The sequence below is a fragment of the Drosophila suzukii genome, chromosome 3, assembly GCF_043229965.1.
Source record: "Drosophila suzukii chromosome 3, CBGP_Dsuzu_IsoJpt1.0, whole genome shotgun sequence".
NCBI lineage: Eukaryota > Metazoa > Arthropoda > Insecta > Diptera > Drosophilidae > Drosophila > Drosophila suzukii.
In genome coordinates, this window is record NC_092082.1 from 37,898,238 (window position 1) to 37,922,449 (window position 24,212).

Consider the following 24,212-nt stretch of genomic DNA (forward strand, 5'->3'; position numbering starts at 1 on the left):
CTATATATTTAGTAGATGTATACCAGTTGTTTAGTGTCCAGTACAAGTTGTTTACTAGCTGTTTAGTATCTGGTTTCTATATGATTAGTAGATGTATCAAGTTGTTTAGTAGATGTATACAAGTTGTTTACTAGCTGTTTAGTATCTGGTTTATATATCTTTAATATCTGTTTACTTGATGTTTACTATTTATTATTAACTGGTTGCTAGTTGCTATTAACGTCTACGAGCTTTTATAGTCTTTTGTTAAGAATGATCAAAAAATCTTGATCACTAGACGACTTTCAATGTGAAGTAAAAACTTACACTCTGATTTTCAATGTGTTTGCTATGTACGTAAGAAAGAATGCAAAGCCAAAATATCTCAAGATTGATATATAAATCTTAGAGGAACATGTCCGATTATGTTGGGGAAAGATGTATCCTGTGATTGTAAAACTTATTAAGAGATAAATTGTTCACAAGTTGTCTAAAAGCTGTGTAGAAGCTGTTTTGATAAACAATTTTTATTCATAATGACAGATATTAAGAATATATAATAATATCATCCACTTTAACTAGTATATTATTAAAATAAAACGTTTCCATTTATTATGTTCTTTCATCTTATGTAGGTATAATAAATGTAATCTTAACTACGATAGCTAGCCTTACATCCCATAACTATAGTTATTAGCTACAATAAAATGTCTAGAAAGAACAAAATATATGAATGTCAAAAAACGATTTAAAACTAACTATAATTGGGAAAGTAATTGAAATCGCTCCGGCGTAACACAGTAAAAAACAAAAAACACTGTGATTTTCCCATTTTCTATCACCATAACAAATGAGTATACTCACACCTAAATGACCAATTGTAACAGTTATAAATGGTTCGCAAATAATAAATACTTTCCTTATTATATTTTTTATGACCTTTTTTATGAAGGGATAATATTGCATGAATTTTTTCCATTACCTTGACCTTTGCGCCTGCGTCGAGGCTTTTTAGCAATCCTTTACACCACCACCTGTGTTTATTGTAGGTAACCAACTTGACTCTGGGGTTATGGCACGGTTAGCAATGGGTGGTTTGCTTAATGGGATTTAAATTATCGGTGACAAATTTATAAGTGAAAGTCACAGACATTTTGGACAATGGATACAATTGGTCATTTAGGTGTGAATATACTCATTTGTTATGGTGATAGAAAATGGGATAATCACAGTGTTTTTTGTTTTTTACTGTATTACGCCGGAGCGATTTCAATTACTTTCCCAATTATAGTTAGTTTTAAATCGTTTTTTGACATTCATATATTTTGTTCTTTCTAGACATTTTTTTGTAGCTAATAACTATAGTTATGGGATGTAAGGCTAGCTATCGTAGTTAAGATTACATTTATTATACCTACATAAGATGAAAGAACATAAAAAATGGAAATGTTTTATTTTAACAATATAATAGTTAAAGTGGATGATATTATTATATATTCTTAATATCTGTCATTATGAATAAAAATTGTTTATCAAAACAGCTTCTACACAGCTTTTAGACAACTTGTGAACAATTTATCTCTTAATTAGTTTTACAATCACAGGATACATCTTTCCCCAACATAATCGGACATGTTCCTCTAAGATTTATATATCAATCTTGAGATATTTTGGCTTTGCATTCTTTCTTACGTACATAGCAAACACATTGAAAATCAGAGTGTAAGTTTTTACTTCACATTGAAAGTCGTCTAGTGAACAAGATTTTTTGATCATTCCTAACAAAAGACTATAAAAGCTCGTAGACGTCAATAGCAACTAGCAACCAGTTAATAATAAATAGTAAACATCAAGTAAACAGATATTAAAGATATATAAACCAGATACTAAACAGCTAGTAAACAACTCGTATACATCTACTAAACAACTTGATAAATCTACTAATCATATATAAACCAGATACTAAACAGCTAGTAAACAACTTGTACTAGATACTAAACAACTGGTATACATCTACTAAATATATAGTAACCATATACTAAACAGCTAGTAAACAACTTGTATACATCTAGTAAACAACTTGTATACATCTATTAAGCATATAGAAACCAGATACTAAACAACTTGTGTACATCTACTAAATATATAGTAACCAGATACTAAACAGCTTGTATACATCTACTAAATATATTGTAGCCAGATACTAAACAGCTAGTAAACAACTTGTATACATCTACTAAATATATAGGTACCAGCAAATCAGTATTGTAATTAAAGAGCTTATTAAACTTATTCAGAATCTTAGACAATGATGCCTTACTCATACAAATAGTATACAAATAGAATAGAATTAGAAAACTAGAACTAGAAAAATAGTTGACAACAAGAACCGATATTACCAGGTCCCAACACCTCTATCATAAACTTGAATCAGAAATTAAATTGAAAGACGCTCCTATGCTAACTAATGAGGCTTTCGAAATATATTACAATATTATTATGGGATGAAACAAATGAATGCTTTAAAAATAATTCAACATCTGAGAAAGATTACATTGTGAGAACTATTTTACATCTATCTATGGGAACCAACCGAAAATATGCGTTTGGACCGAAGGTTAACAACCCATATATTTCTTACAGAGGGAGGAGTCAGAAAATTAATTATATAAAAATATATATAATATATATTTAATTATGAATTAAATAAAATATGTTTACAATAATAAAATAGTATTAAATGATCCTATAAAATTTGTTTCTGACTGAACAAATGAATGGTTTAAGAATAATTCAACATCTGAGAAACATTAAATTGTAAGAATTATTTTACATCTATCTATGGGAAGCAAGCGAAAATATAGGTTTGGAATGAAGGTTAACAACCCATATATTTCTTACAGAGGGAGGAGTCAGAAAATTAAATATTTAAAATATATGTAATATATATTTAGTTATGAATTAAATGAAATATGTTTACAATAATAAAATAAACAAAATAATATAAAATTGATGACTGAACAAATGAATGCTTTAAAAATAATTTAACATCTGAGAAATATTAAATTGTGAGAACAATTTTACATCTATCTATGGGAACCAAGCGAAAATATGTGTTTGGAACGAAGGTTAACAACCCATAAATTTTTTACAGAAGGAGGAGTCAGAAAATTAATTATATAAAAATATATATAATATATATTTAATTATGAATTAAATGAAATATGTTTACAATAATAAAATAAATAAAATAAAATTAAATGATCCTACAAAATTTCTTTCTGACTGTAATTAAAACTACAAGTACGGATGAAGGGGAAGTATTTTGTTCAATGATGTACGTCGGCTACTTGCGAGTTGGTGCACGGTCGGAACATCATCCCTTATCAATGGTCTTGAGATGTATGAACTTATCAGACGGCCTGCTCTTTAGGTCTTGGGCATGTGACTTTAATGATGGTCAGGTAATTATAGTTCACGGTAAGTTGGTTTGTATGCTTTGATAATTCTTAACCAGAAACTATAACAACTCATAACACTTGTTAACAGTTAGTTACCATCTAAAACCAAGTACTTTACAGATACTATACAAAAAGTAATCATCCAAAAGCAAGTACTTTACAGGTACCATACACAAAGTAACCATCCCAAAAACAAGACTAAAGAGAAAGTAAGCATCAAAATACTGCTAGGTAACAACTAAACACAACGTGTCCAATGTGTCAAGTCCATGTCCATCAATATGAGTACTACCCTAAAATATTTTATATCTCTGGATACTCTTCAAAGTCAAAATCTATTAAATTCTGGATGGAGCAGAGGAGACGAAATTTCTACGGAACCCCGTTTTTTTGAGGTTTGCTGAGGATTATAAAAAAGTTTTGTTAAAATGTAAACATGAACTAGTGTTGATGCTAACTAAGAATCTTGGCGATGTGTTAGAACAAAGCAGAAATGAACAAACTTTTAAACTGGAAATGACGAACATAGCCTGGAAAATTTTCCATGTAACTCCGACCGATTTTGCAAATTGTAAGATATATGATATTATTAAAAGTGGTGTAAGCCTACCAATAGCATTCCGGAGTTGGTATTCATATGCTAACCCAAAATAGGGGTATGGGAGTCAACACAGCTGCAATGAGAAATTGTCGGCTAACCGCAAAAAATCCAAGATTTGTAATAATGGGATTTACACTTAATGGAGAACTTATCACAAATAACTTATCAAACTTGAAAGTTCACTTAAATTCTGAGTCATATCAATATGATAATCTGAATGTTGATTTTAGTAAGAATCAGTATGCTCACCTATATGAAATGTATACAAGATTTCAATCTAGTTACTATAATCGTGAATCACAACCATTTTTGACCCCAAATGAATTTAAATTGAAGACCCCTATTATTGTGGTTGATCTTTCATATCAAAATGAATCAGTGAAAACTGGTCCTATTGATGTGAGAATTTCAATAGAACTAAAGACATCAAGTCATGGAAATACCCAAGCTTACTGTCTCCTCATACAAGACCGATTAGTTGAATATAACCTATTAAACGGACTAGTACAACGAGTTGTTTAACATTAGAAAAATGTTGAAAGATACTGTTTCGATTGATGTTCAAGGTTTCTTTGATAATAATAATAATTTTATTCTAAAGGAAATTGGAATTGTATTCGAAAAAGATCCAAACTTGAATAATAGTTTTTTAATAGAACCACCATATGATTTTACTTTGCTAAATACAAAATCTCGAAGGACTGCAATTTGGTTAACCAATACACATCACAACATTTTTTGGAACGATGGAGAGAACAGTTTTCCACAAACTCGAAAGTATCTAAGGACAATTACAAGCGGAAAACAAATTATTTGTAAAGGTGTGGAAAAGAAACGATTTCTACAGAAGTTTTTTGGGAGTCGTCAGCTCATTAATATCGAGGAAATGGGCTGTCCGTCATTAAACAGGTTTAAAGGAAACCGGTTTCCCTATTGTGAAACACACCTTAAGGGCGGGGTTTGTGCTCTAAACAATGCATACATTATTTTGACATTTTTTAAAAGTAGCTTCAAAACAATAAAATAATTGTTATACATCATTTTAAAGTTGAGACTAGACGTGTAAAGACCTACAAGAAAATAAAATTAACAAAATGAAATTTCATGAGGAAATTGACCAATTTATTGAACAATTTAAAGGAGATATAATTGGTCAGCATTTTCAATACCTTCTAAACACAAAAACTATGTTCATGATTCGAGGTGGACATGATCTCAAAACTACGAGTTATGGTGAACACTTTACATTTTGACGTCGGAAACGTGCTGCTTCTTCTATGCAAATCGCCGGAATCAAAGCAGAAAATTAATTTCTATATATAACAAAAATGTTCGCAATACCAAAATAAATGAATAAATGTATTATTATGCTACAAAATAAACTTCTGACATTTTATTTCGAGTTAAATTTTCGAGTTAATTACAGCTACGGAGAATGGAAAATATTTCCTTGACTGAGATATGTCGGCTACTTGCGAGTTGTTGCGCGGTCGTGATTTCAACCCCTATTATGGGAACGTCGTATGAGGTCGTTGGCGTGAGGCCCATGATCTTGACAATGAGCGTGCGCGCATGTGTCCCTTTTATTGCGGTCAGGTAATTGACAGGTGCGCATGTTCAGGTAGCTCTTGCTTGAATCCCTTTTATGACATGTTTATGACCGATTTGTGGAAAGGAGAGAATCTTAGACAATTTACCAGTTAAACATTCTGGGGCGGAACCAAAAATGTGTATTTGAAAATATTCCACATCTGAGAATCATTAAGTTGTGAGTTTTATTTTATTGGGGTTCTCTTGATTTCTAAATTAGTTTTATAATCATAGGAAACATTATTCCCCAACATGATCGGACATGTTCCTCTAAGATAACCATCTTTGAATACTTTGGGTGTGCGACCTTTCACACGTGCACAGCAACACCTGTGATAATGAGGCAAAAGGGTATCCTCTAAGATAACAACCTTTGGATGCTATGGTTGTGCGACCTTTCTCACGTACACGTTTTTCACCTGACTATTAATTGCACATAATGAGGGGAAGGATACATGATCAATATTGTCACATGGGGATGTGGGGGCGATGGGGGCAATTAAGTATACTCTTTATGGACATGATCATGACATTTTTATGACTTCAAAGCCCATTAAAATCAGTTAATTTATTGAATTCCTAGTCCTAGAACTCGCATATGTTAATGAGGGGGGAGGGGGCGCCGGGGGCCATTAATATGCTAATTGTCCCAGAAGCCGTCTTTCCCTACTACTATTGTGTGTTCGTCCCACCAAATTTATATGACGTGATTGCCCGTAGATCAGTGAGAAAACAAAGGGGTTCAAATGGTAACAGTGGGATTTATTCTCGTGGTATTAGTACAGCGGGTGTGTGGCTGGGCTGGCTTCGGTATCTCCTGGCTCTGGTTCCGCCGGCTGCTGGCGCTCCTCTTTCTGGCTCCTCGACGCGTTGACTCGGCTTCCACTGGATCCTGGGCTTCGGGACGCTCGTAGTGGCCGCCTCTGCTTGCTTGCCGACGCGCTGCCTCGGGGTCGCTTGTTGCGCCTTAGACTCGCAGAGAGTTCGGCCTTGTGGGCTTAATGAAGCGTCACAGTTCTCAGACTAAGGTGAACAAGCCTTGCTCTCCAGGCCGACGCCTTTCGAGGCAATACCTGTCCCTTGCTCTGTCCCGAACGGTCCCGCTAGGTTCTTGCTCAGTTCGCGCTGACAGTCAAGGCTGCCGCCAGGAAGCTGTCTAGCGGTTCACTTCGCTTTACGCCTAGCGCAGACGAACGTTCCACCCGGCTTCACCCTAATGCGTGACGTCCGCGTCGCTCCTGCGCTCCCCAATGAGTTCCGCGCGGCGATGGTAACGTGGTAACGTGTCGATGTCCTCTGCGCTGTCTTCTGACCAGTATCTCGTCGTTCTGGCACTCGGGGAGTTGGGCGATCGCTGTTCGGGAACTTCGCCGGTAATCGCAGGACTCTCCAGGCGGCCGCCTCTTGAAACCACAAATCGATCTACCGCTCGTTCGTCACGCCAGGTCCTGCTGGGTCGGGCAAGGTACACTGGGTCGCAGACAACTTTCCTCCCCAAGCTGACGGTTCTTCGTCGTAGGACTCTTTTGCTTGTCTCTGACAGACCCGCCGGGCGACTCTCCAGGGTGTGGTCGTGACAAAGTTGGAAAACAAACGCCTTGACTTAGCCGCGTGACGCCTTCCAGAACTCAGCCACCTGTGTCTCAATTCGGAGATTCCTGACGTCTCAATCCCGAACGTCTCAATCCCGAACGTCTCAACGTGGCGATCATGCTCCTTGTGTGCTTCCCACGGCGCTGCTTCCGACGGCTCGCTTGGTTGTAGCTCCCTCGTAGATTATTTGCTTGACTGACTGTTTACTTGGTACTTTAACTGATCTTGAACGTTTGACTCCTCGTGATCGACTGATCCAGCTGCCAGCGCTCTGCGGCCTTATATAGGGCCTCCGGGAACCGTTATTTCCCTATTGCGCACGGCGCGCTGGATCTCTCCACTCTGGGTCCAAAGTCCGTGACTCCTGGTTGACCCACTTGTCCTTCACGTACCTCTTCCAATCGATGCTCCGCTCACTGCTGCCATCCCGCTGATTCCCGTGATGCTTGTGGCACGCCTGTGTGCCGCTCCTCTGTCGAGATGTGGCACTTCCTTTCCCGGTCCACAGTTCACGGGAGAGTCCAAAGTCCGGTGGAGTTCCGTTATCCTGTTTATGCACACGGCACTCTTGCCTTGCCCGCGAAGTCTCCATTCTCTCTCTCGCTTGGTCTCCAAACTCTCTCGCTCTCCGTCCTTGGTCTCCAAACTCTCTCGATCTCCATCCTTGGTCTCCAAACTCTCTCGTTCTCCATCCAAGTCTCCAAACTCTCCTCGCCACGCCGTTACTACGCGAATTCGCCGCGTTACTGGTAAGCGGCCGGCCATCTGCTGCTGCTTCTATTTGTGGGGATTTATTCAACTCCTCACAATGTATATATTTTGAAATTTAAGTCCATTGGGACTTTCGATTAAACTTATCATTACGTTTGTCTTTCCACAACTAGATGGCCCCACAATTAGAGCGCGTATCGAATTCGGTAATAATGGGCTATGTGTAAGTTTTCCGCTCCTATCCCCCTCACAACAAATTCGATCGACATTTCGAACTTTAATTTGTCTGGTTTGTTTTATAAATCGCATTTTGTTGTTGCTATTGTTGTAGTTGTTGTTGTTGTTGTTTTATTGAACAAATTTTTGCAACTACTAATAAAAATACTATAAATATTTGAGTATATATTTCGTTTTTGTTTAATATACGATTGACATCGAAACAGAATAGTCATAAAACAAACATACACGAACACACACAAACACACACACAAAAAGGAGAGAGTTGTGAAAGCAAAAAGTGCGGACGCGTTCTAAAATCGCTCGGTTTATTCCTTAAAGTTTTCAGCATAAAGCCAGAAGTGCAGCCGGCCATCCGGCGTGGAGCACTTGGGACACGCCACCTGGACATCAGCTGGTGGACGGGAGGCCGTGGACGACATCCATGAGCATCTTGGGATTCTATCCCCAACAGGTTTTGGCGGCCAGGCAGGGGCCGGTCGTAGGTGAGGGAGGGGAGGCATCTCTGCCTCTTATTACTTTCCACTCGTTGTTTGTTTAGCAGTTGCAAAATTTTTCACTCGCGCTTTCTTTTTTCGCAAACACTGAATCAGTGGTGGAAAGCGCTTGCGCGACCAGCTGATCGTGGTGTGCGAAAGGGGCTGCGGGTGCTATAGCAGCAAGCTCCGGACAGGGTGCAGGCCAAGCACATAAGTGCGTGCCGTAGCACGTAGGGAATTTGGGCGGCTCTTTTAAAAAATTAGAAAATAAAATCCATAAGCCTTATTACTAAGATTTATCCCTTTTATTAAGTAATATATAAAAATATCGATCGAAGAACAGCAGGATACTGCGGGTAAAGATCCAAGCTTCCTGCAGTACCATCGAACTCCCCAGGCGGGGAAATGGTGGGTAGGGGATCGGGGGCACAACGCCCTGGCGCTAGCCTAGGGGTTGGGCCAACCAATAGTGAAGGCACGCCGGCAAACAAAGGCCTGGCGGCGCCGGCTAATGCCGACGGCTTCCACACGCCTTTGTCCAGTCTACCTGACTGGGCCAACACGAGAGCTGACCCGTTTAAAAAAAGCAGTGTAATGGCGAGATCGCCAGAAAAAAGGGTGGAGTGCAGTGGCAGGCAGCCTGGAGAAAAAAGCAGCCCAAAAGCTGCTAATGAGGAGCAGGGGGATATGCTGAAACAGCTGACTGGCCTGGGATCAAAGGCCAGGGAGCTCAAGAAGCTAATGGAAGGAAGCGTTCCATAACAAACCCCATGAGGGACATAGTCGACGAAATTGACTATCTCCAGAGGGAAGTCCTGTCGGCTGTGCAATGCATAGTTGAAGAACAAGAAAAAGCTAAGGAGATAGCTAAAAAAGCCTGCTCAGAAGTGCTCGCGAACGGAACCAGCAAGCGACCCAGGGGTCAAGAAACTGGGATGACGTTAGCGGTACCAGCGAAAAAGGCGATGCATAAGGCACCGGCTAGTGAGGCCAGTCAAGGTGCAAGTAAAGGGAAACATGCTGGGACAGTGAGCACCAGCAAGCCCCAAAAACCTGGGAAGAAGCCAGAGGAGTGGACACAGGTGAAGCAGAAGGCTAGGAAGCCCAAGGTGCGACCGCCACGGAACGACGCGATAGTCATCGCAGCCTCCGCTGGAGGGTCCTATGCCGACATCCTTAAAAAGGTTAAGGCAGAACCTTAAGGAGCTAGGACAAGCAGTACAGGCCGTTAGGCGAACAGCAAGGGGGAACTCCTAGTTATTCTAAGCAAGGTCTCTGACCCTAAAACCGTAGAGCTTCAGACCACAATGAAGGCTGTCCTGAGCAACAATGTCGACGTCAGAGCGCTGACTGAGACACTGCTGATCAAGGTAAAAGACATCGATGAGACCACCGACAAAGCGGATATCCTATGTGCGGTTCAGTCACAGTTCGATGTGGAACTGCCAGAATCCGCGGTGGTAAACCTAAGGGAGGCGACTCTTGGAGAAGGGCAAATTTAGGCTGGGATGGACTTGGTGTAGAGTCCGCCCAAAGCTAACACCTAAAAGGTGTTTTAAATGTATGGAGTTTAACCATATAGCAGGGAATTGCAGGGTCCAGGAGGACTGCTCAAAATGCTGCTACAACTGTGGCGCAAAGGAGCACCAAGCCAGAGGCTATGCTATGCAAACGCAAGAAGGAGAAAGATTGCGATCACCCAACAATGAGTGGGAAATGCCCGTACTTCAGGAGGGCTATGCAAGGGCTTAGGGGTAAATGAAGTTCCTTCAGATTAACCTAAACCATTGCCCAATCGTTGCTGGAGCAAAATGTCATCGAGAAAAACGTAGACATGGCACTCATAAGCGAGCAATACAGGAATAAAAATTCCGGAGAATGGGTAACAGATAATAGCAAAAAATCGGCACTATGGAGCTGCGGTAATCCAAGGCGACAGATTAGCAGAAAAACTGCGGAAATTGCTTCGCTAGGGCCCATGTGAATGGTATAGCTTTCTACAGCTGTTACCTACCCCCAAGCCTTAGCCTTCCCCAGGCAATATCTGCGCTCGATGAGATTACAGAAGACGCCCGGGAAAATCGCCCCGCCGTAATTTCCGGGGACTTTAATGCCTGGGCTACAGAGTGGGACTCCCCCCGAACCACCGCGAGGGGAAAGGTGCTACTTGAGAGCTTCGCCGCACTTGACCTAGTGCTGCTGAACTCTGGAACAAAACCGACTTTTTCAAGAGCCGGCACCAGTTCTATTATTGACCTCACATTTGTGAACGCAGGATTGGCCTCGGGCTCCAGCTGGGAGGTTAGTGACACCTACACGGGTAGTGACCATGCAGCAATAATCTGCACGATAAATTCTAGAAATGGCCCACCACGAGTTCCTAAGACCGTGCCAAGGTACAAAATAGAAACGCTAGACGTGGAGATGGTACAGATGTTGTTCGAGGACCTCTCCACAAGCGGCTCAGCTGAAGAAAGAGCAAACCACATCGCAGAACACAGTAAGGTAGCCTGTGATGCATCTATGTAGAGAAGGGGGAAAATCCCATCAAGAAGAAGACCTGCATACTGGTGGAACCAATCCATTGCGGAAGCCATGAAAGACTGCCACAGGGAAAGACGCGCATACCAACGCTCAAGAGGAAGGCCCGAATTTGAGGCACTTCAAATATATTTCAGGGAAAAAAGACGAGCCCTGGAAAAAACTATAAAAGAGCAAACGCAGGTGCTTTAACAATATATGCGAAGAAATAGACTCCAACCCATGGGGCTTCGCATATAAACTCGTCACAAAACGGCTGCGGGTATTTAGTCGGCCATCACCGACATGCCCAGTCAGTCTAAAAAGGATAGTGGAAACACTATTCCCAGAGCAAGAGGGTATAGCGCGAACCTCACTGACCGTGAACAGGGCGAGCATAAAGCTCACAAGTGCCGAGGAACTCCTCCAGGTATTGAAGACAATACTGGACGACAAGGCACCAGGACCAGATGGAATCCCGAATAAAGTTCTCAAAATTGCCATAAGAGCAAATACTAAAGAGTACGTTGACATGTATAATGCATGCCTAACGGAAGGTGTGTTCCCTAGCCGCTGGAAAACACAGCGGCTGGTACTCATACCAAAGGGGGGAAAAACCCGCGGAGGAGCCTTCTTCGTATAGGCCACTCTGCATGCTGGACACGGTGGGTAAAATTCTCGAATAAATAATCCACTCTCGGCGAGAAGGTGCCCTTGTCGAAACCAACGGCCTCTCAAAGATGCAGTATGGTTTTCGGAAGGGACTTTCCACCATCGACGCCGTCGGCAAACTGTGTGAAATCGCAGATAAAGCCATTGAGGGGAAAAGGTGGTTGTACGGCACTAAGCAGTACTGCAAAGCGGCAACGTTGGATGTAAAAAACGCTTTCAACTCCGCTAGCTGGCACCACACACTAAATGCACTGAGCGACCTAAATGTACCAGTGTATATACAGAGAGTAATAGCGAGCTACTTTGAAGGCCGCCTGCTCCTGTACGAAACTGATTCTGGGCAATCGACCCACAGGGTCACCGGGGGAGTTCCCCAAGGATCAGTCCTAGGCCCTTTGTTATGGAATGCCATGTACGATGGGATACTTAGGATCACGATGCCCGAAGGGGCACGACTCATTGGTTTCGCGGATGACGTGGCCATAGTTGTTACGGCAAAGAAACTCCCAGATGCGGAAAGTATTTGCAACGAAGCGGGGAAACGAGCACGCGCATGGCTCGACTCCAAGGGTCTCGCCTTGGCAGCGCACAAGACTGAAGCAGTATTGATAAGTAGCTGGCAGAAAGCGGAGGCGGCTACTATCAGCTAGCTAAATCAGCTAGTAATAAAAAACAATGTCGACGTCAGCGACAAACAAAAAAAAAATCATTCGCAAGCATTGTGAGCCAAACGAGACGAATTTTGAAACGAAGAAATCCTACAAGTATCGATGAAGCAGTTCAGATTTCTCAACAATCAATCCCACCAAGTTTTCAACGAGGTCAACGACGACGACGAGGTCGACTAGGTCTAGCGAACAATATCTCTGTTCGTACCCAAAGGTACTCAACATGACCACACCCAACAAATCAAGCAGTAGCCAAGTTGGGAACAGTACCAGGCGCTCAGTAGCACCCACTGCATATGAGAATGGCTGATCAGCATATTATATGTCTCACTAACTCACCGTCTCACCGACTCAACGGCACATTGACCGGCCAATGCAGTCAGCACATTTTGCAGTGTCTGCCGAGCCAACTACACAAACTGCTACCATAATCAAGACTCCCTGACCTACCTACCTACTTTAGAATACGCACTTCACTAATCAGTACACTAAACTTTCGTCTTCCAAGTAGTATATAAACATGTACCAAATGAAGAATAAATCAGTTATCAACGCATCTCATAACTCCGCGGTCTTACTTCCTACCTCTGGGAATAGGGCTCGTAATACACTATCTCCACTAGCAGCTAACCACGTTAGCTCACCCTCAGCGCAGTTCAGAATCGCCTGTGGTCCGGCATCCCAGTAACTATCGTTACCATTGCCGCGACGCGATCGTCCTGCCAGCAAAGCGTCCCCGTGCCAGCGACAAGTGCTCATTACCCCCTTGTCCCACGGTGTGACCCGGAAGTGTCTACTTCGGTTAGGCACAAACATTGGTGACCCCGACGTGATCCTTTAACAACAAAGGGTCACACTCAAGCAACCCCCTTCCCACTAAAGGAACTTCAGCTTAATCCAGCTTCATAGGATACGCTTCTTCTTCCAGCGTCACAGGAACTTCAGCTTAATCCAGCTTCACAGGATACGCTTCGTCTTCCAGCGTCACAGGAACTTCAGCTTAATCCAGCTTCACAGGATTCGCTTCTTCTTCCAGCGTCACAGGAACATCAGCATCATCCAGCTTCACAGGACTCGCTTCTTCTTCCAGCGTCACAGGAACTTCAGCTTCATCCAGCTTCACAGGATTCGCTTCTTCTTCCAGCGTCACAGGAACTTCAGCTTAATCCAGCTTCACAGGATACGCTTCTTCTTCCAGCGTCGCAGGAACTTCAGCTTTATCCAGCTTTACAGGATTCGCTTCTTCTTCCAGCGTCACAGGAACTTCAGCTTCATCCAGCTTCACGGGATACTCAGCTTCATCCAGCTTCACAGGATACTCAGCTTCATCCAGCTTCACAGGATACTCAGCTGCATCCAGCTTCACAGGATACTCAGCTTCATCCAGCTTCACAAGATTCTTTGTTTCCAAGACACACAATATGTCTACTTCATTCATTGAGGAAACAAGTCACACAAGAATCGATTTACACAATCGATTACTAGACACCCAAAACGAGCAGCAAGGGAAAATCCAACAGCTCATTAAGAATTATGGCAAGGATTCTGCCGACCGACGCCACCGAGACGGCTATTATTCCGGTAAGCTAAATCAGTTAAACGATCTCTGGCAGCAGTTTTGCGACCTAGATGAAAAAGTCCAGCAAGCGGCACTACCCACTGGAAGTGAGTACTCTTCACGATTAGTATCACTTAAAGAGCTGGTCGAAAAATATCAGAATATCTTTCTGGACAACATGCCGACTGGAAGCGGGCTTCCGAAGGCCCCGAGACGAACGTCGGCCAACATCAAGATCACAACAAGAGATCAAGTCAAAGGAGATTCCGCAATTGACACGGTGATCCGACAGTTGCAGAGAAGATGCAACGAATTGGAGTCATCATTAACATTAGCATCGAACGCCCCAACCGTCACCCCAGCCCTACAAAGGCACCTGGATCTCCATTGGGCGTTGCTGAGGCAAGCCCACGACGAATTGGACAGCACACCTGGAGCCGCAGCCCTGGCAGAAGCAGAGCTAGCTCAGTTCCACACATTATACGAGGAATACGAAATGAACCTGCTTCGAGAAAACGACTCGCCAATGAGCCTAAACTTGGCACTACCGCCAATTAGCATTCCGGAGTTCAACGGCGAGTATCTAGACTGGCCACGGTTCCATGATCTCTTTGTGGAATTGGTACATAATAAACCATATTCGGCCAGTCAAAAACTACATATTCTACAGAGTTCGCTTCGTGGTGAAGCGAGAAACGTCTTGACAGACACAGCCTTCTCACAGGGTGGCTATGACGACACCTGGTTGCGTTTAAAGGCCAGGTACCAGAACGGAAAAATACTAGTATACGCCTATAGACGGTTCCTCGCGCCAACTAAGGGCCTTACATGACACTATAAAAAACTCAATGAGTACTCTTCAAAACCTCGATATCAGCACAAAATCCTGGGATCCAATCCTGTGTTTTCTTATCAGAAGAAAACTAGACCAGCAGTCTCTAGCTGCTCTAGAAAATTCAGCAGATGCACCAACGGAAATTCCAACGTTAAGGAGTGTACTGACGTTTATTGAACAGCAACACTACGCCATCAGTCAGTTCACAACGAAGAGAGCTGTAAGATTTGTCACCTAGGACCACATAATCTTAGAGCATGTAGCCGTTTCCAGGAAATGGACCCCAAACGACGGCGCCAAGCCATTATTCAAATAGGAGCATGCACAAATTGTTTGTCTACAGCTCATATGGTTGAAAACTGTGGATCACCGACCAACTGTCGAGTCTGCCAGCAACGGCATCATTCACTGTTACACAAAGGACCAACTAGCAATCCTGTGGCCGGCGCAGTAACCATTGCAGGCTACGACGACGTAGGAGGATATACTCTGCTCGCGACCGCCAAGGTCTCATTACAAGGGCCAAACGGTCAATTACAAACATGTCGCACTGTAATAGATGGTGGATCACAGGTGAATCTTATCTCAAGGAGAATGGCAGATCTGCTATCTCTTAAGGAAAGGTCATCGATTGAAATATCTGGAATCGGAGGAAAGATATCAACAGCAATTAGATCAACACTGAAGCTCTCATCATGTACATCAGGGTTTGAAAAACTATTAGAGGTATTTATTATGCCCACAGTCATTACAGACCAACCGTCAGTACCGATTACAACCGATCTTAATATTCCCGAGGGACTGCCATTAGCAGATTCTGACTTTCGGCAACCTGGACCCATTGACCTAACCTTAGGGGCTGAGGTGTATTCTCGAGTAATAACCGGTGAACTTCTTGAACTAGGACCTTATAAACCTTTGGCACAAGGCACTAGGCTTGGTTATGTAATCACAGGTTATCTCAATAAAGAAACCTCATCTGATACGGAAATCAACCCTATTCTGGTAGAAGGCAGAGGTGATTTTGCAGGACCGAACGCTGCTTATGAGCCAACAAAAGATAAAAATCCGATGAATATAGAACCGACTTCCCATCAATTTAATACATACAAGAAGGCTGACTTTGGTTCAACATTTCCAAACCTAACCAAGAAATATCTTAGTTTTGTTGCAGAATGTCCACATACCATAGACGTGCCAAATGATCAAGTTCTACGAGAGCACAATTTCAGTCCCCACGGTAATGTCAATTTTATCGCAAAGGGGAGTGTTAAGCAGCAACAAGAAGATGTGAAGGACCTAAATCACAAACATGAACCGCAGTTGAAGGAAAGATCCACCTTGGTCAATGATTTGTTAGGTGCTTCCTATACAATTCGGTCAAGGGCTGACCGACATCACGACTTAATTGAGGGTACCCCTCAATGGGGGGGAGAATGTTCGTACCCAAAGGTACTCAACATGACCACACCCAACAAATCAAGCAGTAGCCAAGTTGGGAACAGTACCAGGCGCTCAGTAGCACCCACTGCATATGAGAATGGCTGATCAGCATATTATATGCCTCACTAACTCACCGTCTCACCGACTCAACGGCACACTGACCGGCCAATGCAGTCAGCACATTTTGCAGTGTCTGCCGAGCCAACTACACAAACTGCTACCATAATCAAAACTCCCTGACCTACCTACCTACTTTAGAATATAGCGCACTAAACTTTCGTCTTCCAAGTAGTATATAAACATGTACCAAATGAAGAATAAATCAGTTATCAACGCATCTCATAACTCCGCGGTTCTACTTCCTACCTCTGGGAATAGGGCTCGTAATACACTATCTCCACTAGCAGCTAACCACGTTAGCTCACCCTCAGCGCAGTTCAGAATCGCCTGTGGTCCGGCATCGCAGTAACTATCGTTACCATTGCCGCGACGTGATCGACCTGCCAGCAAAGCGTCCCCGTGCCAGCGACAAGTGCTCATTACCCCCTTGTCCCACGGTGTGACCCGGAAGTGTCTACTTCGGTTAGGCACAAACAATTTCCAATATTCCGAGGGTGATACCATTACCAAAAATTTGTGGATTCCTACCGTTGATACCAATATTGACTGCACTTGGTGGTCTTGCTAGTGGTGGATCTGCTGTTGTTAAAGCAATAAACGCTGTCAAAAATGGAAAAGAACAATTAGCCGAAGCGACACGTCATAACCGCTATATGGAATCAATTGCGATGGGAAAAGGAAAGGAAAAGCCATATAAGAAAGACTATGGACTATTTTATAAGCCATATTCAGCAAAAAACTAATAGATATGCTACCCAAACAAGCACTTACCGATATTGATTCAATTGATTTTGGTAAACAGCATTTTAGACACTTTCGTGGTGTCTCCAAGAAACCATGGACCAACGAATGTGGGATAATAAATTTAGATAACGAAAGCGGTAGTGGCACGCATTGGGTAGCATATTTCAAGAATAGAAATTATAAAGAATACTACGATAGTTTTGGTGATTTGCAACCGCCCATTGAAATTGTGAAATATTTAAAACCACCCATGGAATATAACTATAGAAATGAGCAAAAATGCAATACATATAACTGTGGTCATTTATGCATAAAATTTTTATTTCGAAAAAATAAAATTTAATATATTTGCATAGCAAAAAAATACACTTTTTTTTAATTTTAAGCTTAACTTAGTAGGCTATGTCTCTAGGGTGTCTATATTATTCTCTTTTATATAGCGCTTATCATATAAATAGTTAAGGGTGACTTTTGTATACTCTTGCGTATAAATTTGATGTAATTTCGATTTAAAGGAGTAAAGGCGAGTGTGACGTCAAAATTAACTGTTAACGATTTTCGAGATTGCTTGTATAAAAAAATTCAGCAAGTTGGAGCTTTGTTTTTTTTACAAGCAATCTCGAAAATCGTTAATAACCAGTTGGAGCTTTATTTTTTTATACAAGCAATCTCGAAAATAGTTAATAGTTAATTTTGACGTCACACTCTCCGTTGTTTCAGCATTATTCATATTAGAGATTTGTATTGAATACATTTTAGCTCTGAGCCCAATAAATTCTTTTATTATATTCCAATCAATGGTAATTTAAAAACATTGTCTTTATCATATTCTGAAGTATCGAAATGAACAATTTCAAAACGAATGTCATCATAAAAATCTATAGTCTTAATATCATAGATAAAAGAATCAGTCTCCATATACAATAAATTGATATTTTCTTGATATTTCGGCTTCATATAGTCATAGTGAAAATTGTATATTTTAAATTTTGATAATTCTAGAACGGTGGAGCCAATATAGACAGGCTTATCATAGAGAACATGTACTTTTTTCATTTGAATTGTAAAGAAATCATCGGCTAATTGTAATATATTCTTAAAATTAAGTTTTGAGATAAGTGCCCTAGCTCCCAATTTGTTACCATCACTCTCCCACCTGGACACTAATATAATTGATTTCCTCTTGTCAACGTTATCCATAGTCTTGCCATAGACTGCATTGTTTAGCAGTTTGAAAAAATTATTTTCAAAATCATTAACAGCCAATGTTCTGTGATGATTGTTGCAATCAATATAATTTTTAAGCCAATCAGATTGATCAAATTGTAATATTCGACGAATTTTCTTTAAAATCAGTCCATGCCGAAGACATTGCTGTAAATTTCTATGGTGAATTATATAATTCTATTTGTTTGTCAAGTCTGCAATCAATTTTGATTGTTGCATATTTTCATTTTTCTTGTTATGCGTGTAAGTGTAAGTTTTCAGTGTATTCCAAATCTACCTCTAAAATCTAACCAATTGATTGATCATCTACGCACGCATTTCCCTCTTCTGTTTTTTCTAGCCATTTAAAATTTTTATAGGGAATAGCTTGTGACATAGCATACCCATATAAATTATTAACATCTAAGTATACAATATGATTTGATTCTTTCTCACAGTTGATTGTTGCATATTTTCATTTTTCTTGTTATGCGTGTAAGTGTAAGTTTTCAGTGTATTCCAAATCTACCTCTAAAATCTAACCAATTGATTGATCATCTACGCACGCATTTCCCTCTTCTGTTTTTTCTAGCCATTTAAAATTTTTATAGGGAATAGCTTGTGACATAGCATACCCATATAAATTATTAACATCTAAGTATACAATATGATTTGATTCTTTCTCACAGTCGTAATTGTTATTTAGATATTTGTTATTTGCAATAGAATGACGTTTACTACATTGAACAAGACCGCCTCTAATACCTTTCATTATAAAATTATACATATCAATATCTGTGAGTAGTTCTAGTTCAATTTTAGTTGTCTTCAACATAGCATCCCATGATAGACCAGGAGTTATATAATATTGACAAGGATCTAAAGTTAAGATTTTTTTACATACTTTTCTAAAATTCTCAAAGAAATCGCATAGCAACATCTACTTTCAAATATAACAATAAATAATCTAATAAATTTGCACACTCGAAGGCATTCCAAACTTTTTGAGCGTGCTGATAACTCTCTTCAGAACAGTGTCTATCAGTTAATTGATTATACAAATTATACGCGACGGTAATTGTGTATCTGACAAGCGTTCAACTGAATTTAAATAGCTATACGGAAATAGGCCTTTACGTTTAACCATTTGAAATTTGTTCGAGTCCGTGAAAAATGACTTTATTGTGGATAGATTTTCTTCTTTTAAATAACTGGCTAAGCTGTCTAAACTGGAAGACACAAATCTAAATGAATCTAAAAATCGAAGTTCTAACATTTCGTTGGACGTCGGAAACGTGCTGCTTCTTCTATGCAAATCGCCGGAATCAAAGCAGAAAATTAATTTCTATATATAACAAAAATGTTCGCAATACCAAAATAAATGAATAAATGTATTATTATGCTACAAAATAAACTTCTGACATTTTATTTCGAGTTAAAATTACAGCTACGGAGAATGGAAAATATTTCCTTGACTGAGATATGTCGGCTACTTGCGAGTTGTTGCGCGGTCGTGATTTCAACCCCTATTATGGGAACGTCGTATGAGGTCGTTGGCGTGAGGCCCATGATCTTGACAATGAGCGTGCGCGCATGTGTCCCTTTTATTGCGGTCAGGTAATTGACAGGTGCGCATGTTCAGGTAGCTCTTGCTTGAATCCCTTTTATGACATGTTTATGACCGATTTGTGGAAAGGAGAGAATCTTAGACAATTTACCAGTTAAACATTCTGGGGCGGAACCAAAAATGTGTATTTGAAAATATTCCACATCTGAGAATCATTAAGTTGTGAGTTTTATTTTATTGGGGTTCTCTTGATTTCTAAATTAGTTTTATAATCATAGGAAACATTATTCCCCAACATGATCGGACATGTTCCTCTAAGATAACCATCTTTGAATACTTTGGGTGTGCGACCTTTCACACGTGCACAGCAACACCTGTGATAATGAGGCAAAAGGGTATCCTCTAAGATAACAACCTTTGGATGCTATGGTTGTGCGACCTTTCTCACGTACACGTTTTTCACCTGACTATTAATTGCACATAATGAGGGGAAGGATACATGATCAATATTGTCACATGGGGATGTGGGGGCGATGGGGGCAATTAAGTATACTCTTTATGGACATGATCATGACATTTTTATGACTTCAAAGCCCATTAAAATCAGTTAATTTATTGAATTCCTAGTCCTAGAACTCGCATATGTTAATGAGGGGGGAGGGGGCGCCGGGGGCCATTAATATGCTAATTGTCCCAGAAGCCGTCTTTCCCTACTACTATTGTGTGTTCGTCCCACCAAATTTATATGACGTGATTGCCCGTAGATCAGTGAGAAAACAAAGGGGTTCAAATGGTAACAGTGGGATTTATTCTCGTGGTATTAGTACAGCGGGTGTGTGGCTGGGCTGGCTTCGGTATCTCCTGGCTCTGGTTCCGCCGGCTGCTGGCGCTCCTCTTTCTGGCTCCTCGACGCGTTGACTCGGCTTCCACTGGATCCTGGGCTTCGGGACGCTCGTAGTGGCCGCCTCTGCTTGCTTGCCGACGCGCTGCCTCGGGGTCGCTTGTTGCGCCTTAGACTCGCAGAGAGTTCGGCCTTGTGGGCTTAATGAAGCGTCACAGTTCTCAGACTAAGGTGAACAAGCCTTGCTCTCCAGGCCGACGCCTTTCGAGGCAATACCTGTCCCTTGCTCTGTCCCGAACGGTCCCGCTAGGTTCTTGCTCAGTTCGCGCTGACAGTCAAGGCTGCCGCCAGGAAGCTGTCTAGCGGTTCACTTCGCTTTACGCCTAGCGCAGACGAACGTTCCACCCGGCTTCACCCTAATGCGTGACGTCCGCGTCGCTCCTGCGCTCCCCAATGAGTTCCGCGCGGCGATGGTAACGTGGTAACGTGTCGATGTCCTCTGCGCTGTCTTCTGACCAGTATCTCGTCGTTCTGGCACTCGGGGAGTTGGGCGATCGCTGTTCGGGAACTTCGCCGGTAATCGCAGGACTCTCCAGGCGGCCGCCTCTTGAAACCACAAATCGATCTACCGCTCGTTCGTCACGCCAGGTCCTGCTGGGTCGGGCAAGGTACACTGGGTCGCAGACAACTTTCCTCCCCAAGCTGACGGTTCTTCGTCGTAGGACTCTTTTGCTTGTCTCTGACAGACCCGCCGGGCGACTCTCCAGGGTGTGGTCGTGACAAAGTTGGAAAACAAACGCCTTGACTTAGCCGCGTGACGCCTTCCAGAACTCAGCCACCTGTGTCTCAATTCGGAGATTCCTGACGTCTCAATCCCGAACGTCTCAATCCCGAACGTCTCAACGTGGCGATCATGCTCCTTGTGTGCTTCCCACGGCGCTGCTTCCGACGGCTCGCTTGGTTGTAGCTCCCTCGTAGATTATTTGCTTGACTGACTGTTTACTTGGTACTTTAACTGATCTTGAACGTTTGACTCCTCGTGATCGACTGATCCAGCTGCCAGCGCTCTGCGGCCTTATATAGGGCCTCCGGGAACCGTTATTTCCCTATTGCGCACGGCGCGCTGGATCTCTCCACTCTGGGTCCAAAGTCCGTGACTCCTGGTTGACCCACTTGTCCTTCACGTACCTCTTCCAATCGATGCTCCGCCCACTGCTGCCATCCCGCTGATTCCCGTGATGCTTGTGGCACGCCTGTGTGCCGCTCCTCTGTCGAGATGTGGCACTTCCTTTCCCGGTCCACAGTTCACGGGAGAGTCCAAAGTCCGGTGGAGTTCCGTTATCCTGTTTATGCACACGGCACTCTTGCCTTGCCCGCGAAGTCTCCATTCTCTCTCTCGCTTGGTCTCCAAACTCTCTCGCTCTCCGTCCTTGGTCTCCAAACTCTCTCGATCTCCATCCTTGGTCTCCAAACTCTCTCGTTCTCCATCCAAGTCTCCAAACTCTCCTCGCCACGCCGTTACTACGCGAATTCGCCGCGTTACTGGTAAGCGGCCGGCCATCTGCTGCTGCTTCTATTTGTGGGGATTTATTCAACTCCTCACAATGTATATATTTTGAAATTTAAGTCCATTGGGACTTTCGATTAAACTTATCATTACGTTTGTCTTTCCACAACTAGATGGCCCCACAATTAGAGCGCGTATCGAATTCGGTAATAATGGGCTATGTGTAAGTTTTCCGCTCCTATCCCCCTCACAACAAATTCGATCGACATTTCGAACTTTAATTTGTCTGGTTTGTTTTATAAATCGCATTTTGTTGTTGCTATTGTTGTAGTTGTTGTTGTTGTTGTTTTATTGAACAAATTTTTGCAACTACTAATAAAAATACTATAAATATTTGAGTATATATTTCGTTTTTGTTTAATATACGATTGACATCGAAACAGAATAGTCATAAAACAAACATACACGAACACACACAAACACACACACAAAAAGGAGAGAGTTGTGAAAGCAAAAAGTGCGGACGCGTTCTAAAATCGCTCGGTTTATTCCTTAAAGTTTTCAGCATAAAGCCAGAAGTGCAGCCGGCCATCCGGCGTGGAGCACTTGGGACACGCCACCTGGACATCAGCTGGTGGACGGGAGGCCGTGGACGACATCCATGAGCATCTTGGGATTCTATCCCCAACAGGTTTTGGCGGCCAGGCAGGGGCCGGTCGTAGGTGAGGGAGGGGAGGCATCTCTGCCTCTTATTACTTTCCACTCGTTGTTTGTTTAGCAGTTGCAAAATTTTTCACTCGCGCTTTCTTTTTTCGCAAACACTGAATCAGTGGTGGAAAGCGCTTGCGCGACCAGCTGATCGTGGTGTGCGAAAGGGGCTGCGGGTGCTATAGCAGCAAGCTCCGGACAGGGTGCAGGCCAAGCACATAAGTGCGTGCCGTAGCACGTAGGGAATTTGGGCGGCTCTTTTAAAAAATTAGAAAATAAAATCCATAAGCCTTATTACTAAGATTTATCCCTTTTATTAAGTAATATATAAAAATATCGATCGAAGAACAGCAGGATACTGCGGGTAAAGATCCAAGCTTCCTGCAGTACCATCGAACTCCCCAGGCGGGGAAATGGTGGGTAGGGGATCGGGGGCACAACGCCCTGGCGCTAGCCTAGGGGTTGGGCCAACCAATAGTGAAGGCACGCCGGCAAACAAAGGCCTGGCGGCGCCGGCTAATGCCGACGGCTTCCACACGCCTTTGTCCAGTCTACCTGACTGGGCCAACACGAGAGCTGACCCGTTTAAAAAAAGCAGTGTAATGGCGAGATCGCCAGAAAAAAGGGTGGAGTGCAGTGGCAGGCAGCCTGGAGAAAAAAGCAGCCCAAAAGCTGCTAATGAGGAGCAGGGGGATATGCTGAAACAGCTGACTGGCCTGGGATCAAAGGCCAGGGAGCTCAAGAAGCTAATGGAAGGAAGCGTTCCATAACAAACCCCATGAGGGACATAGTCGACGAAATTGACTATCTCCAGAGGGAAGTCCTGTCGGCTGTGCAATGCATAGTTGAAGAACAAGAAAAAGCTAAGGAGATAGCTAAAAAAGCCTGCTCAGAAGTGCTCGCGAACGGAACCAGCAAGCGACCCAGGGGTCAAGAAACTGGGATGACGTTAGCGGTACCAGCGAAAAAGGCGATGCATAAGGCACCGGCTAGTGAGGCCAGTCAAGGTGCAAGTAAAGGGAAACATGCTGGGACAGTGAGCACCAGCAAGCCCCAAAAACCTGGGAAGAAGCCAGAGGAGTGGACACAGGTGAAGCAGAAGGCTAGGAAGCCCAAGGTGCGACCGCCACGGAACGACGCGATAGTCATCGCAGCCTCCGCTGGAGGGTCCT

At 42.5% G+C, this 24,212-nt stretch overlaps 1 protein-coding gene across 1 annotated transcript; it reads left to right on the forward strand.

Moving 5' to 3' along the window:
• The first annotated feature begins 9,958 nt into the window (after window positions 1-9,958).
• LOC139352768 (uncharacterized) lies at window positions 9,959-23,499 on the forward strand. The gene is made up of 6 exons (XM_070995399.1): window positions 9,959-10,111; window positions 10,689-11,151; window positions 11,522-11,728; window positions 11,880-12,445; window positions 22,898-23,054; window positions 23,387-23,499. Exons 1-6 carry the CDS (start codon window positions 9,959-9,961, stop codon window positions 23,497-23,499), a joined length of 1,659 nt encoding a protein of 552 aa, XP_070851500.1.
• The last annotated feature ends 713 nt before the right edge of the window (window positions 23,500-24,212 follow it).